Consider the following 16,393-nt stretch of genomic DNA (forward strand, 5'->3'; position numbering starts at 1 on the left):
GCCCCAGAATCCATTTCACAGCCATGAAGAAATTACACACACGCACACACCGCGATGGCCCTGTGAGGTAGGGAAGTCTCTTACCCTTCCCCATTACAGATGGGAGTCTGAGGCACAGAGTGCTGAACTGACGTACCCCAGGTTACCCAGGCAGCCTGTGCAGGGTCAGGAATAAGTCCCACATCTCCTGATGCAGAGGCGTGGGTGTCAACTCAACGCATCCTTTCAGGGGGCTGCGAGTGCAGGGCTTCCCGTGTCTCAGAGCCCCTGCCTGGAGAGAGGAGTGTGAGCTTCACTGAGCCCTGAGTGTGGCTGGGGAAGGAATTAGCTCTGCGAATGAGAGGGCCCTCTGTTGTGCTCAGTGAGAGCACCGGCAGGGGCCCTGCCAAGTGCTAAGTCTCGATGGAACCAGCCTCACTCCCCAAAACCTGCTACGGAACATGGGTACGATGCAAGATTTAGTTGGGATTCGTCCCGCTCTGGGCAGGGGCTGGACTTGACCTCCTGAGGTCTCATCCAGCCCTAGCACTCTGCGATGAACCCAGCAAAGTACGTTCCAAGCTCAGGCACCAGCTTGCGGCCCCGGGGCTGTTGGCTCTGAGTGGGGAGGGCGATGAGAGAGGAGGGGGACGAGGTGGGAGGGCTGTGTGGGAAGAAGAGGTGAAGCTCTGTGTCCCTGCCCCACACCTCTCTGCTGGCAGCTCTCTCCCTCTCTGAGATGTTAAAAGCCGACTCCTTTCGCTCCTCAGTACTCCATTGCTGGTGACGACTCGGTCACAGAGGGGGTGACGGACTTGGTTCGAGGGACGCTCTGTCCAGCGCTGAAGTCCATATTTGAGCATGGGTTAAAGAAGCCGTCCTTGCTGGGGGGGCCCTGCCACCCCTGGCTCTTTATCGAAGAGGTGAGAGCAGCACTGCTGGGAGGGGGACAGTGGGTGGGGGGAGGGATAGCGGGATTCTGGCCCAGCAGGGCTACAGAAACTCCGCCTTGCCTGGGCTCCCTCTCCTGCTTGGTCTCCTGCTTCAGACCTTGGGGCTGTCCTGACTCTGCTGCGCGGGTGGAGCGCAGTTGCTGCAGGGTCTGCATGTGTCAGCTGGGGCACTACACCAGCCTGCAGCACTTACTGTGTCCTCGCCCCAACAGGCCGCCGGACGGGAGGTGGAACGAGACTTTGACTCAGTGTACTCTCGCCTTGTGCTCTGTAAGACTTACAGGTGAGGCTGCTCCAGTCCTGCTGAGAGGCTCACATCCCCGGCTCTGAGTCTGCCCTGTCACCTCTGCACTCCTCTCCCCCGCCCGCAAAGGTCGTGCTTTCCTTCTGGGCCGTGACATGTTCTCTTCTTCCTAGGCCGTGTCTACACGTGCCCCAAACTTCGAAATGGCCATGCAAATGGCCATTTCGAAGTTTACTAATGAAGCGCTGAAATGCATATTCAGCGCTTCATTAGCATGCGGGCGGCAGCGGCGCTTCGAAATTGACGCTCCTTGCCGCCGCGCGGCGCGTCCAGACCGGGCTCCTTTTTGAAAGGAAGCCACCTACTTCGAAGTCCCCTTAATGGGACTTCGAAGTAGGTGGCTTCCTTTCGAAAAGGAGCCCCGTCTGGACGCGCCGCGCGGCGGCAAGGAGCGTCAATTTCGAAGCGCGGCTGCCGCCCGCATGCTAATGAAGCGCTGAATATGCATTTCAGCGCTTCATTAGTAAACTTCGAAATGGCCATTTGCATGGCCATTTCGACGTTTGGGGCACGTGTAGACGTAGCCCTAGTGAGCAGGGCCCTGCACTGGGACTGCTAGTGCAGCCGTGCTAGCCCAGACTGACAGCTGGGCCTTGCCGCTGGAAAACCCCAGTCCCAAGGCTTATGGCTGTGGCAGGGTCTCAGTCCCTAGCGATTGCCGGCATTGGGACCCGCAGCCCCCAGTCTCCTGGGAGCAGTAGCTGAGTGATGTATTGCTCCCATCTCTGGGGTGTGCTCCTGCCAAGCAGCATCCTGCCTGCGTCGGGTGGCAGCTCTGCAGGATAAGCTGGGTCTCTGCTTTCGTTTTCTAGGCTGGATGAAGATGGGAAAGTTCTGACTCCAGAGGAGCTGCTTTACCGGGTGAGTGCTTGGCCCTGCCCGCACAGGGGCTGGGGGTCCCAGGTTTGGCTGGCTGTGTCCCTGAAGATTGTGTCACATGACGATCTTTAATTAAAGATCGGTCTTTAATTCTTGGGCACATCAGGAATTCATCCTGGAGTTTGGCAGCCCTTAGCCAGACCCACCTCTGCCCCGTCCCCTGGTCCAGCCATGCTCAGCCCCTGTCGCTGGCGGGACTGTGGTGCTTGTAACCCAGGCAGGGAGTGGTGCGGAGCGCTCTGGGTGTCCGAGGAGTCACAGCTCCTCTGACCCCAGCCGATGGCACGTGGGTGCTCAAGGCCGTGGAGCTGTAGCCACTCTCCAGTGGGACCCCCCCATGGGCTGCAATAACCGTGTGCTTCCTGCCCCGGCAGGCAGTGCAGTCCGTGAACATGACGCACGACGCCGCACACGCTCAGATGGATGTGAAGCTTCGCTCCCTCGTCTGCGTCGGGCTCAAGTGAGTCCGTCGTTCGGCCATGTGGTTGAGCATTACCGCGTGCCGAGTCGGGCTGGGCTGGGGTGAGCAGGGGCAGGGTTGTGAGGTGAGGGCTAGAGGCCAGGCTGGGGTAAGCTGGGGGGATACAGGGAGCAGGGGGCGATGTATGGGGAGCGGGGTCAGCAGTAGGAGTCCAGGCTCCCACACTCACCGGCAGTGGCAGCTCCAGGTCACGCTGCTGTCCAGCTGGAGTGGGAGCTGCCCGGCGCTGTCCAGCAGGAAGCAGGGCTCAGCCAGAGAGTCGTGTGAGCTGGGCCCACCTTGCTGCGCTTTCCCCACTGCTGCTGGGGGGAGGGTGGACGTGCAGGGCCTCGCCGGCAGCCACGGGCAGGGCACACCAAGGCAGCTCCGTGTCGGGCAGCCCTGCTGTGCAGTGGCAGCGCACCATGGCCTGCTGGGAAAGGCGGGGGCAGTCCCGCCCCTCCCCTGGAGCAGCGCTGTGCCGGCTGGAGCCGCTTGCTGACACAGCCAGTGAATGCAGGGGGCGTGGGGCGGCCTCCTGCTGCTGGCACCAGCCATGCTCGACCCCCAGATCGCCTCAGCTGGTGTAAGAGGCAGGGCGGGTGGCTGGGGGTTGTTCCAGCCCTTCTCCGAGCTGCTGGGAGACCACATGGCTGGTGCCCCCTGTCACCTGTGAGGGGGAGGCAGCTGGGACTGCGGGGTGCTTGGAGCCAGTTAGATCAAGCTTGGGGCACCAGCTGTGTCCTCCGCGAAGTGGCCAGTGCTGGATGCAGAGGGCAGAGCACTGACCAGAAGCCAGTGCCTTATTTCCACGCACACTTGACTAAGATTTTCCCCAAGGGAGCAAGTCCCTGCTATTGTCCCAGCTCCTGTGGGGGAAGAGACGGATGGGCTGGTGTCCGGTGCTAGATCGTGAGCCCTGTGTGCCAAAGGGAACGGCCCCCCAGCCCTCTGGTAAGGGCCCTGGCAGTCAGTGACTCCCCTCCCTTCCTGCAGCGAGCAGGTCCTGCACCTGTGGCTGGAAGTGCTGTGCTCGAGCCTGCAGACCGTGGAGAAATGGTTCCATCCCTGGTCCTTCCTGCGCAGCCCTGGCTGGGTGCAGATCAAGTGCGAGCTCAGGTGAGTGGTGTCCCCCGCGTGCTGCAGCACCTGCTGGCCCCTCCTGACGGCGTGGGGCTGGCCGCCGTGCTGCAGCAGGCAGGTGTACTGCTGTCTGTGTAACCTGCAGCCCGCAACCCATGTCACACCGCCTCCTTACGCAGCTCTGCGAGCAGAGCCGTTCCCCACTGGAGAGATTTCCTCCCGCACGCCCTCGAGCCCCAGCTGCCATTAACCCTGCTGCGTCTGCTGTGAATGGGACTCTCTCTCACTTCCTGATCGAGAGCAGGGCCTGGGGAGGGTACGTGAGGGAAGCAGCACCCACACGTGGCTGGTTGCTGCTCTCAGGCCTCTAGGTGCTTAGCACTGAGCCTACCGAAGTGGAGCAGCCCAAAACCTCCTCCCTGCCCCAAGGACCCAGAGTCTAGCACGCTGGGGGACTGGCCAGTGTGAGTCCAGCAAGGAGGAGGAGCTGCTGACAGTGCCAGGGCCAGAATCTGGCAGGCTCAGCCAGGACAGGTTACTGGCCACGTGCTCTGGGGCTGGAGGCCTGGGTCAGGGTCAGCCCTCCATCCAGGTGGCCAGAGGAGAAGACCCAGTGTAAATGGCCAGGTGGTGGGGGAACTCAACGCCTCTCCTGCCCCATCCACACCCACCCTGCTGGGGGAGCAGCAGGTGGGCATCTGCTTCCCTGGCCCCAGAATCCTGTCTCTTGTGAGGAGGGGAAATGAGCCATGTCCTAGGACCTCTGCTGCTGGCTCAGGAACCAGCTCCAGGTGTCGGGACAGGCTCCATTACTGTCTCTGCCACTGCTGCCACCTCCTGTCTGCCTCCTGGATGTGGCTTTTCCCTTTAACCAGGCTGTCATTTCCACCTCCCTTCACCGTGCCCAGAGCACAACAGATCCCATCCTTGGAGCTGGCAGCCAGCCTGCAGCAGCTGCGGTATAACCATGGCTGTAATTCCCCCACTCTCCTTGGGACGTTCTTGGAGCAGGGGGAGGGGATTCCCTTGCAGAGGCAGCAGCTGTCTGCATGTAGCAGCTTCTTTGCTCCTGATCCCACGCCCTGCACCTCAGCCCTGCTCACAAGTCAGGCCACAAGAGCAGGTCCATTGTGCACTCAGGCTGTGCAACGAAACCGCCTGGCCTGTGGGCCACCGTGTGGCAAGAACTTTCCAGCTCTGAGTGAGGCTCAGCTGGTCAAGTGCCACGAGGCCATGAGCAAACAAGCGAGGAGAGTCACCACGGGCTGAGACTGCAATAGCATAGGTAGGACGCACTGCAGGGAGCTGAAGCCCAGGACTGAATAGCAGAAGTTCTGTTGTTGTGTAGTGAAGGATTTGTCCTGAGCACCTTTACTGGACCCCTGGGCTTGGTCTGGACAGGGAGATGGGGGAATAAAGTTGGCTCTCCCCAGGGCCCTGAGGGTCTGTCGTATGTGCGTGTCCCTGCAAAATTCTAGTGCCACTGCTGCCACTGCTGGGGCTTGGCCGGCTTACTGACATTGTGTGTCACCATCAGTGCAACAGGGCCATGGGGTGGGCGTGAGGCTCAGTGCTCTCTGTCCTCCCTGCTGGGCAGATGTGAGTTGTCTGTAGAAGGGCGGACGATCAGCTCCCATTTGGCACGGGGTGAGCTCAGCCTCCTGTTTCTTAAGTTGTGTGAGAGCCCCAACCCTGGGGGAGATGGCAGCCAGATGGTCCCCGCCCCCAAGCATGGAACCCTCTCATCACTTGGTCTGGCAGTAGTGAGCAGGGATTTCCACTTCCTCTGCGTAAAGCTTCCAGTGTGTATTGGGTTGGCTGGGGCCAGCTACGCCCTCCTCCTGTCACACGAAGCCCTCTGTTGGGTGAGGAGCACGAGGCCCCGGAGCCACAGGTTTTTCCTTGCCTTCCCCTTGAGATGCATGTTGTCTTAGGCTGCCTGCAAACTCAGGCTGATGTCTCTGCATCAATTGTGATTAGATCCGGTTTCAAGCTTTTTTCCTTCACTGTCTACACCTAGAAACCTCTCTCCTCTCTCCCCTCAATAAAAGCTGCTGAAGACAGTCCCAGGAGGGCATAACCGTTGCCTTGTTGTTTTTGCAGGGTCCTCTCCAAATTTGCATTCAGTCTCTCTCAGGACTGGGAACTTCCTTTAAAGAGAGAGGTGAGTGACCAGGCTGGATGTGGGCCTTCCCTCCGCAGTATCTGCCACGTTAACCAGTCCCTGCCCATCCCTTGCTGCAGACAGCACTTACCAAGGGCAGTCAGCCAGGACTGACACTGAACTTGATGCCTGGTCATTTTCCTGCGCTGTCAGCTAAGGAACAGTCCCTTCCTGGTGGAGCCGTCTCCACCTATCTGAGTCTGTGGCAGAGCCAAACTCAGGCCTCACAGCTGTGTGGGCTCCTGCAGTGTCTCAGATCAGAAACCCAACAGTCATCAGTGCCACCCTGAGTGTTTGAAAAGAGGATCAACTCCTGCCCTCCTGGTGTGGGTAGTGGGGGGTGGTGCAAAATGCAGGCTGTTCCCTCGCTAGCTCTTAATCACACCCAAGGAGCGTGGCTTCTTTGCTTGCATCCTTCTCTCTTGGCCAGGAGGTTGAGCAACTGGAGAACAAGGTTCCCACTTATTCAGCTGCACCAGCACTGGAGGGGCAGGTGGTATCCCCATGTGCCAGTTCTGTTCCCTACATACCCCAACCATGCTGCAGGGTTGAGGCACTGGGCTTGATAGGAGCGAGGGGGTTGGGGAGCAGCAGTTTCCTACAGAAGCCACTTTCCTTCTTCCTCCCACTTGCAATGCTAGAGATTCATAGCACCTGCACGTGGCTGCTTTATAACTCAGGGCCCTTTCCTGTCTGGCAGGAGAAGGAGAAGAAGCCACTGAAGGAAGGAGTGCAGGACATGCTGGTGAAGCACCATCTCTTCAGCTGGGACATAGATGGCTGACTCCACCCACCCCCACTGTGAACCTTCTATACAGCCACACTCAGCACACACTCTCCTCCCTGCCCCCGTCCAGCTGAAGTGACAGCCACTCCCACTGGTTTGTCACAGGGTGGCTGGGCACTGCAGTGGAGGCAGTTGAGGGCCTGGTGTGGGCTTGCAGGCAGAAATCCTTCCCCCAGCCTGTGCAGCACGCGCTGCACCAGCCGCCCAGCTCTCATCCCTGTGTTTCTGTGCCCCCAGCTGTAAGTACCGCTTCCCGGGAGTGCGGGGAGAAAGCTTTGCTGGATTCCACTGGCCAGATCTCTAGCATCCTGTGGGCCCCACCCTGCTCCTCCTCGGGGACAGGGGTCTCATCTGCCTCATGCCCCCCCTCACCAAGGAGCGAGTGGGTCTTTGTGTCATACAATGTTTCCAAGTGCCATTGGAGCCGAGAATGTGAGGGCAGCCGCAGCTTCTTGTGGCTGCACTTGACAATGGCAGGGTCTGTAGGGAGAGGGCTGTGTGGGAAGGCAGCAGCAGAAAAGAGGGAGGGGCTGAGGGAAGGCAGCAGAACCATGGCTGACCTGCGCTGGCTGTGGTGTGGTGGGCAATGTCCCTGCACGGAAGGGAGGCTGAGTCCCAAGTTGTTCAGCAGGTGATCGGAGCTGGGGACCAGGTACATTTTGTCTTGCTGACCTAATGCTGGAAGGGACAGATGGGGGATGTGGGCAAGAGGGGCCGAAAGGACCAATCAGTTACCAACTTACAGCTGCCTTAGGGGGTGGGGCTTTTTCTCAAAATCTCACTCAAGCCCCCATCGAGCTGCCAGTTCAGCCTCGAGCTCTGTTAAATTAACCAAAAAGATGTAAATTATCGCTAGACATATCTGTATATTTTGGCATCATTTTAGCTCAGGAAGTGAGTTCAGGCCTGAGCTGGCTCAGGGAGATGAACTCAGCCCCGGTCCCGGGGGAAGAGGCTGAGGACTGTAAGTCGGGAGTGGAGGCCCAGTACTTCAGGAGGTAACTCTGTTCAATGGAGTCTGTGCCTATCAATGAAAGCACTTGTCTGGGAGCACAAACTACCCATGAAATGACACTAGATTCTTACTTTCCTTTAGTCTTTGGGGTGTAAATAAAGTGCATCTTGGGAGAGCTTTGGTGGTTTTGTCCGGCAGGGGACGTGGGCAGGGCGGTGGGTGTGAGCCTTCAATTGCTCTTGATGCTCTTGCAGGCTAGGGTGTCTGAGATAAAGGGCGGAGCTGTCCACTCCATAGGTGGGGTTGCAGCAGCCCCTCCCCAGCTGGTGACAGCAGGAGCTGGAGTGACCGAGCAGGCTGTTCCACTCTGCTTCGTTGCAGCAGCAGGAAGGAGCGTGCCTCGGCCTCTCCTGGTAATCCCCTGCTCATAGGAGGGGGCTTCAGGAAGGGGGACTGCCTTGCTTAATGGAATGGGGAATGCTTTACAGGAGCAAAAATTCATCTTTAGTGACCCTGAAATCATCGTGCTTGGCCTTGCTGTCTACTGAACTGGGGCTTAACCCTTTAGAGCATGGATTGGAGTGTAACAAAGGCTGTGCAGTGATAGCAAACAAAGGCCATGTGATTTACACAATTCCAGGCCCGCCCCTCGAAGCAAAGGTGCCTCTGTGTAGTATGATGATAGGTGAGCACATCAACAGGTAAATCTGGGCTTGCACAGTGAGGCAGGTGTCAAAACCAGCTTCAGCAGCTGGGGTGGAGGAAGAAGCAGCACAACTAGCCAGAGCACCTCAATCATGCCAACATCATCTCAACCTACAGATAAAAAGCATCTCTCTTGCCACTTACCAGGGTGAAAAAGACACAACCGGAGAAGCCTTTCTGAACTTTTTCCAGGGGAGTTTCTTTGGCGAAGCAATAGAGCTCCTCGGTGTAGGGCGTGAGGAAGAGAAACAGGTTCCAGGGCTGACACAGTTAAGAGGAATGAGATGTAATGTGCCCTATTTGTGTGCAGGAGGGAAGCAAGGAAAGTATGAGCATCTTGCCTGACAGTTCTTTAAGACTAGGGCACTCCTGTGTCTTCAGTCCAATCTACAGAAACCTCAAGCCAGTCGAAGAGAAATTGGATAGGGTGCAAATGAGCACATGGCATATGTGTTGCTACTCAAGTGTGGCTTTAGCACAAATGGATTCATTTGCAGGACAGCTGCTCACAGATGCTTGAGTTGTCAGCCTGGAGGATGCTCTGTGGTAGACGGTGCATACGCTCTTGACCAGAGATTGTACACAACAGCCTCCTGCCATGTCTCACATTACAGATGAGGAACAGCTGAAGAACGTGTTACTGTACACAAAGGTGGCCTTGCTAGGCCTTGAGGTACGCCCCAGTGTAGGAGACTGGCACAGTCTGCAGCTATAGCAGTAGGTGCTGAAAGGATGAATCAAAGCGAGTTTGACCGACTAACCCAGTCTGCTATGGAAGTGGGTATGATGTAGTGGTTGATAAATGTGTGACCCAAGGAGCAGGTTGCAGAGCGGTTACAATCAAATGCCCTTGGATAGGCTTACCAGAAATGAGCTGGTCTGTGCTTATGAAAAGGAAATGTTTCCACACGTGCAGCAAGTTTTACAATTTATAGGTTGCCTACTACATAGGAGTTCCAGTCTATGCCTGAGAACCATCAGGGAGCCACACCTTCAAAGTTCAGAACTGAGAGGCTGGGATAGTTCTGGGTGCCAGACTGCTTGACAGGAAACCCCTCCACCAGGAAAGCAGCATTGCCCCAGCAAGATTACATATAGCTAACTAAACTACCTCACTGGGTTCAGCTACTATGGCGCTAGCAGGATGGCCATCACCCAGCCTTGCCTAGAATCCTGCAACTTAGCAGCACGGGTAGGCACAGCCCAGGATGTGGAGCCAAGACATTAGCAGGGCCTAATCCCTAGGAATTGTATCCCTAGCCTCCTTTTGCTCAAAACAGGTGCCATTTTGGACTTGTCAAGGTTGTGAAGAGACCCGCCCCCCCCCCCCCCCCAAAAAAAAAAAAAAAACACAAAAAACTTGTACTGCTCTAGCACAAATGGATTCATTTGCAGGACAGCAGCTCTCAGCCTGTGGAAGATGGAGCTGCTGAGCCCCCCCCCCCGCCTACTCCCCGAACAAAAACTTACATAACTGCTGGTAGACCTCTGACATGTCGAAGTGAGTGGACACACCACTCACACAACTCAGCAGGTCTGCAGGAGAACTAGGATCTTGCACCAGCTGATCAGTTTATAGACACAGGGACATTGTGGTACTCTATAATTGTGCACCCCACCCCAAACGAGGCATCCAGTGTTTTGTGCTGGGAGACCTGAGCATAGCAGCTGACGCCCATTCAGGGCAGCTAGTTCTCATAGATGCACAGCAATTTGTTCAGAAAGCCTACTTGGGCCATATGTAATCCTCAGGTTGAAGACATGGAGCCTTACAGCAGGTGTAAGGAACAGGGCAGCTGTTGTAGCCCAGGAGCTGGAAGCAGGACCTACGGTTGTTTGGGGGTTCTGTGGCTCCTCTAGGATCTTGGTGTTGGCTACAGCTACTAGAGGGTCAAATGGTACCAAGGAAGGTGCTTCTTGGTGCTGCTCTGTTGAAGACTTCTGTAAGTAGGAGATGCGAGACCACACTTAAGCCTCACCTGTGCTCATTGCCAGACCTAAGGTCACCCTTGAGTCAGCTGCAAGAGGTCACGTAGCTTTCTTCTTTTAGGAGGCCTTCAGGTCTGAAACTGAGCCTGGACGCCAGTTTTGGCTGCAGGGGTTGAAGCTGATATTCAAGGGAGCAAACAGGCACTGCTGCAATAGAAGTGTGTTCTTTGAAAAGGAGCTTCAGTCCAGCCTCTCTGTCCCTGGGGGACCTCATGAATGAGAAGTCCTTGAACATCTTATAGACTAACAGATTTTTTTTGGAGCATAAACTTTTGTGGGCCAAGACCCACTTAATCAGGTACATGTCTGACAAAATGGGTCTTGGCCCACAAAAGCTTATGTGCTAAAAAAATCTATTAGTCTGTAAGGTGCCACAGGACTTCTCATTTTTGCAGATACAGCCTACTACAGCTACCCTGCCAATACTTAAACCCCATGCACACTTTGCACATGGAAGGGGTGTGAGATTGAGGCACCAGAGATAACTAGAGTGCCCATTGCTACAAGGGAAAGAAATGTGGCAGCTCTGGAACCCTACAGTCTTAATCATAATCTGGGTAGGTGCCATAGACCACAGAGGCTGAATGGTCAAGAATTTCAGAGAGGCACACCCAGCCTGAACACAGTTGTACAAAACAATTAAGGAGAAGAAAACCCAAAACTAATTAATAGGCCATGAAGCAGCTCTCACTGGATTTATGCAATTTTGTCTAGGGTCCCAAGACATTATTCTGCACAGGTACTCACTCCTAACACAGCAGTTTACGCTCTCTGGTCAAGCACGCAGGGTGAATGCATGTCCAACAGCAACATCTATACAGGCACTTACTAAACAACTTTTTCCAACGGCACTTGAAGAGGGTGCTATCATTACCTCTACCTTTAACCAAGAGGAAGACATTTTACAAGCACTAGAGGGAGGTTCAAATCTGGGAAGAGAGGACAGCTTCAAAGCTGGAGATTTAGGATTCCTTCTCCTACCTCCGTTTCAAAGATGAAGGGCTCTCAGCCTTCCAGGGCAGGGATATCCCTGTATCAGGGTTTCCCAAAGTGTGGTACATACCCCACCAGTGGTGCATGAAAGGATTTCAAGGGGTATGTGGCACAAAATAAAAATGAGGAGATAAGCACTGGGAGAGGGGGTACACTAATAAGGCCAAAGTCCCAAAAGGGGTATGTGAACATTTTAAGTTTGGGAAACAGTGCCCAGTATCATACGCAGATGTTTTGGTCTTTTTTTGGTTTATTTTTTTTTAATAAAATGGATGTTTTCAAATATTTGTAACTGAAAAAATAATTCAATGTAAGGACCCATTCTCTCCCCATTAATTCTTCACACCTGTCCTTTTCCAGTTGAGTGTTCATGCTGGAGCCTATCATTTCAGACTGCAATGGTCAGCCCTTGCTGGTGCTGCACAGTGGAAGGGAGAGCACACGCTAACCAAATACACGTTAACAAGTAGTGGTTACAGCAGAAAGATTCAGGATTACATTCAAGGTAAAGGCAGAATATCAGGCTGGCTGTTTGTCTGGGTGAGATGCAAAAAGGTCTCTCATGAACACTTCCAAGGGTACAGAGAAGTGGATTATGCGGCTCATCTGCAAGAAGCTCCAAGTCACTCGCTGTGAAAAAGAAACAACTGTCCCCCTACTGCAGGCCACCTCCCAACCCAGGCCTCCAGTGAGCAGCATCACCAGCAATGAGGGCTGGCTCTATCTTTTCAGCCCAGCTACCTGGCCTTAGATGCTTCACTTTACAGCCTGGGGGGCTGAGGAGGAGGGTGACCTGCCTGTCCCACCCTCTGACCCTCCCTCCCCAGGAAACTGGTTCCATGCCACCTTCCAGCATTATCTCATTGCACTTTGATCATTTGTTTTCTGCTTAATAACTTTTTTGTATTTAGGTTCTTTTTTGTACAAAAAAAATAGCCCATCCTCTGAAGGGGGGTGGGGGGCAGAGTGATCACTGTGATACACGTAGAAGCACCCTCCTATGCCATACTGATAGGCGAGGGAAGCCTGGTTCTCAAACTCTCACTCCAATACTGGAGCAGTTTAGGTAGGCTGGAGGACCTCCAGCCTGGGTCTCAAAGGTTGTAGGGTTTGTTCTGCATCATACACAATTTCTTTAACCCAAGAGTCCTGGGCAAGTGATTCAGTAGATGGAAGTACATAGACTCCAAAGGATGAAGTAACAGATGCTGGGCAGAACAGATGCAGCAGCCATCATCATGTGAGCCCCCCTAAGAAAAAATGGTTATTTCTACAGCCTGGATACAAAATAGACAGTCCAACTAGTGCCTACAATAGGGCTACTCCAAGCCACAGGAGAGAAGCCTGGATCCAGCCTCTGACTCAGAAGTCCATTCATGCCAGGAGCAGCAGTAAGGGAGCAACGAACGTAATACAGATGTTCTGTAGTTCAGGAAAGAGGCTGCACATGGCTTCTCCACAACACTGCTGGAGTATGGGAGGAGAAAGATGCATCTGCTTCCTTTGTACCATGGGTGTGGGGGGCACAGTATCAGTACTGACTTGTGTACACACCAACTAAACAATGAGAATAATACAACAGGGCAATTTCCTTAGATGAGGACCTGCAACAAGGTTAGAACAGCTAAGTCATGGCCTGATTTCATCTCCCCTCCCCAAAGTACACAGCATTAAAAAACCAGCTCTCCTACCACAACAAAGAGATGGGGCTCTAGCAAAGCAAGACACCCACCCCAGCTGTGATTCAGATACAGCCTGCCCAGCTGCCATTTATGCCTTCACACAGTGTAGGAAGGTGGATGCAACTCCTCCCCACTCTGCCTCCAAAAGCAGCTAGAGAGGTGTACGCACACGCACACAGCTTCTTCCTTCGTGACTAATGAACAGCAGGTACCAAGAGATGAGAAAGCAGCATGACAACCTCCTCTCCCCACCTACTGAGGCATGTTTCTGCCCAGGTACAAAAGGGAGAGACTCCAGACAATGCCATACACTAACCTGATACTCAGCTCAGGACTGGAGGGGAGCATGTGCAAGAGGAACTGCAATCTCAAGGGAACCCTTTACCGAGCCCAGGTCTGTCCTACCAGCACACAAGGTGAGGGATGGAAATTCACTTTGTTCTTTTTCTTTCAAAACCCAGCAACTCCAGCCTGGTTGCTCTGAAAGCAGCCCCACCAGCCAGCTTCTCCACAAGAGCCCAGCTGGCCATCCTGCCTTCTGCCCACAGCCATACACAACAGTCCTACCTGCTCCCCAGAGAACCAACACCTGTCTAGGGCAGAAGTGAGCTGGTTCACTTGTAAAGCAGATGGTCAATGTCCATCACTGACCAGAGACCGGATGAGCTCAGAAGACGACTATGAGTAATAAATCTGAAGGCTTAATGGAGACCCCTGCAAACTCAGCCCCAATTACCAAAGCTGCTTGTGGCTGAGAAGGCCAATTCCCGGCCACACAAATTTAGCTAAAAGCCCCACTCTGTACCGCAGAACAGGGAGTTCACAGGGACAGGTCCAAAAAAAGCCATGGTGGGGAGGGACTGGTTAAGCAAGAAAACAGATTTTCCCCACCCCTACTGCTCTGGGAGGGGCGAGAGGGGCTTTGTGGCACGGCCCAGCAGAAAATGTCCTGCCATTGAATCGGCTTTAGGGATGCCTGAGAACAGCATTCCACCCCTCCTCCACCCACAAGAGAGGCCTGTGCCATTGCCCTGTCCCACTAGAACCAGCTGTGCCTAGTGAGTCAGGCATGGCAGAGCTTGAGCAGGCTGGTGCTAATCCCTGACAGGCTAAATAGCAGGGGGCAGAACGAGCCCGGAGCCAGCTGCACCCTCTACCCCAGAAGTCCTTGATTCTCACCCCACCCCAGCAGGATTCTGGCACCTTCATACAGTTTGGGCCAAAGCCTCCTGGGGAGCACGGGCCCAGCAGCAGAAAGCGCCTTGCCCACGCTGCAGCCATGACTAGTAGATCTGCTGCAGCGCACACACCTTCCCACACCCATGGCACAGTGACACGCCCAGAGCTAATGCCCTGCCCTGCCAGACGCACACAGGAATCTAAGCACGTACCTGCTCTAAGGCGTGTAACAGCCCCTCAGCCCTGGGAAATGGAGGCCAAGTAGTCTCCTTCCACCTGTGTGGCAGGAAGCTCACCAGCCCCTTTGCAATGCTCTCTGCACAGCCTGAGTTTGGCACTGAAGTGCCCTGCAAGCTCCTGTGACAATAGTTACTGCCCTGAGCTGCTCACTGGACTTGGCCAGAGCAGGATGGCAAAGCTGGGTTTCCATTCACGATCCCCCTCTCCCTGATCTCATTTCTCACCCTGGATTGCATGAGGGGCCTAGCACAGGGCCACTGAGAAGCAACAGCCTGGCCTGCTAGAGCAAGGGTATTTCTTTGTGCACTAGCAGCTGTGGCTTTAGAGCTCCCCAGAATAAAGGGTGCTCAGCCTAGTCACTCCCTGCTGCAGCTCTCTCCCCTCCAGCCACACAGCACACCCTAATCTAGCCAGCCCCGCTGTACTGCCTCTGATGGAAGGTGGCTTATTACCTGCGCTTCCCTTTGGTTTGAAGCCCCTCCTATAAATGAGAATGGCCTGACAAGACTGGCCAGTAGTCCAAGGCCTCACTCAGTGCTCCCGGTATCACTCGCCTTTTCTTAAACACCTGCTGGGAAGGAGAGCAGAGCTGCTGCCAACCACAGGCAATCCCAGTCAGTGACTGCACACCCTTCAGTGTTCCCAGAAGAGTACAACCCCTTTTGTTTCCTAATTGTCTTTAGGCTGCCCTAGGGCACTCCCCTCTCCCAGCTCTCAGAGTTGTGATGCACAGGTCCAATCCCACTATTCCTGCAAGCCAGGGGAGGCCCCCTGCCATGCAGTGGTGTTTCTCTTGTTCAGAGCAGGGGTACAGGCAGGGAGCCAGCCAATCTCAAACCCCTATCCCCTAACTATGATTACTGCTCTGGTCTGGCCTACTGATGGTATTCCCAGTGAGCACAAAGACCCACCAACAACTGTGCCAGCCCCTTGCTATGGTACAAGTTTCACTACAAGAGGTCACAACTGGGGGAAGAGTTTACACTCAAGGGGCTCGGTTTTGGTTGGTTGGCCTCCCCCCGTACCTATGCCCTCCCCCCACTTTCTTCAGTCTCAGTTCAGGGAGCTACAAGCAAGAATCCCAGTGCAGCTGTAGATCATGTCCATCAAGGAAGTCTGTGGAGAAGAGGCTGGGGACTGCCGTGCTTAGGGGAGCAAGGCTCATGAGAGGACCCCCCGAAAGCTCCAACCAATCCATGTTGTCCAAGTTAGCCTCAGCCAGGTCCAGAGCTAGTCCCCCAGTAGGCTCATGGGCAAAGTGCAATTCTGATGTGTCCATGGGTGAAGGTGGGTGGTCCAGAATGGCTGAGCTGCTCAGCATCTCACTATGGAGATCATCTATCAGGGACAGGGGCTCAGGCCCATCGTGGCCTGCTGGCAGAAGGGGGAGGCCAGTGCTGCTCTCCAGAAAGTCCTCCAGCCGGCCTGCTGTGACAGGCATGCAGCTGGTATGGCCCAGGGACATTTGCAGGGGAAGCTCAGAGGAATGGTGGCTGCTGGGTGGTGAGGCACATGCTGGAGACACCGATATCTCCTTCCCAGCAGGGGATGGCTGCTCCTTGAAATCAGCTGAAATCTCTGTGAAGAAAAAACAGAGTCCCGGGGCGATGAAAGTCTCCAGCTAGTGGGAGTCAGATCCCTCATGAGCTACAGCATCATCAGTCCTGCCACTGTGGGCCATACGCTGATCACCAGCAGGGTCAAGAAACTTCTCCCAGCTACATAGTAGGTGGGGTTCTAAACATGCCTCATAGGGACCCATCTTTATCCAAGGCCATATGAAGAAGACCAGCCCAGAGCAACCACAGGTCTGATGCAGTGCAGCAGCTACAGCTTGATGATCTATTACACCAATGCCCAACAAGCCTGTTTCATAGTGCCATACCCCATCCTGCTTATGCGAAGGGGAGCACCAAATAAGAATAAAGGACAGGCCCAGGGATCCATACACTAATGGCAAGATCATTCTCACAAGCCCAAGGGCAGGAGTCACAGTAGCACAGGCTACATAAGCCACAGACTCAACTGCAGAGGTGACTAC

At 54.8% G+C, this 16,393-nt stretch overlaps 2 protein-coding genes across 7 annotated transcripts in view; one reads left to right on the forward strand and one right to left on the reverse strand.

Annotated features, from left to right (window-relative positions):
• Nucleotides 1-7,758, forward strand: part of SGSM3 (small G protein signaling modulator 3) — a 55,750-nt gene extending 47,992 nt beyond the window's left edge. For all 4 annotated transcript variants that reach the window (XM_075009539.1, XM_075009547.1, XM_075009563.1 and 1 more), the window contains exons 16-22: nucleotides 750-902; nucleotides 1,145-1,215; nucleotides 2,049-2,097; nucleotides 2,490-2,575; nucleotides 3,572-3,694; nucleotides 5,762-5,822; nucleotides 6,523-7,758. In XM_075009539.1, coding sequence (XP_074865640.1) covers nucleotides 750-902; nucleotides 1,145-1,215; nucleotides 2,049-2,097; nucleotides 2,490-2,575; nucleotides 3,572-3,694; nucleotides 5,762-5,822; nucleotides 6,523-6,606 — 627 coding nt within the window. In that variant the 3' untranslated portion in view covers nucleotides 6,607-7,758. The remainder of the gene's footprint in view (nucleotides 1-749; nucleotides 903-1,144; nucleotides 1,216-2,048; nucleotides 2,098-2,489; nucleotides 2,576-3,571; nucleotides 3,695-5,761; nucleotides 5,823-6,522) is intronic.
• A 3,725-nt stretch (nucleotides 7,759-11,483) lies between these two features.
• Nucleotides 11,484-16,393, reverse strand: part of MRTFA (myocardin related transcription factor A) — a 150,759-nt gene continuing 145,849 nt past the window's right edge. For all 3 annotated transcript variants that reach the window (XM_075009596.1, XM_075009587.1, XM_075009576.1), the window contains one exon: nucleotides 11,484-15,930. In XM_075009596.1, coding sequence (XP_074865697.1) covers nucleotides 15,419-15,930 — 512 coding nt within the window. In that variant the 3' untranslated portion in view covers nucleotides 11,484-15,418. The remainder of the gene's footprint in view (nucleotides 15,931-16,393) is intronic.

Source organism: Carettochelys insculpta, chromosome 1 (assembly GCF_033958435.1).
Source record: "Carettochelys insculpta isolate YL-2023 chromosome 1, ASM3395843v1, whole genome shotgun sequence".
NCBI classification, from domain to species: domain Eukaryota; kingdom Metazoa; phylum Chordata; order Testudines; family Carettochelyidae; genus Carettochelys; species Carettochelys insculpta.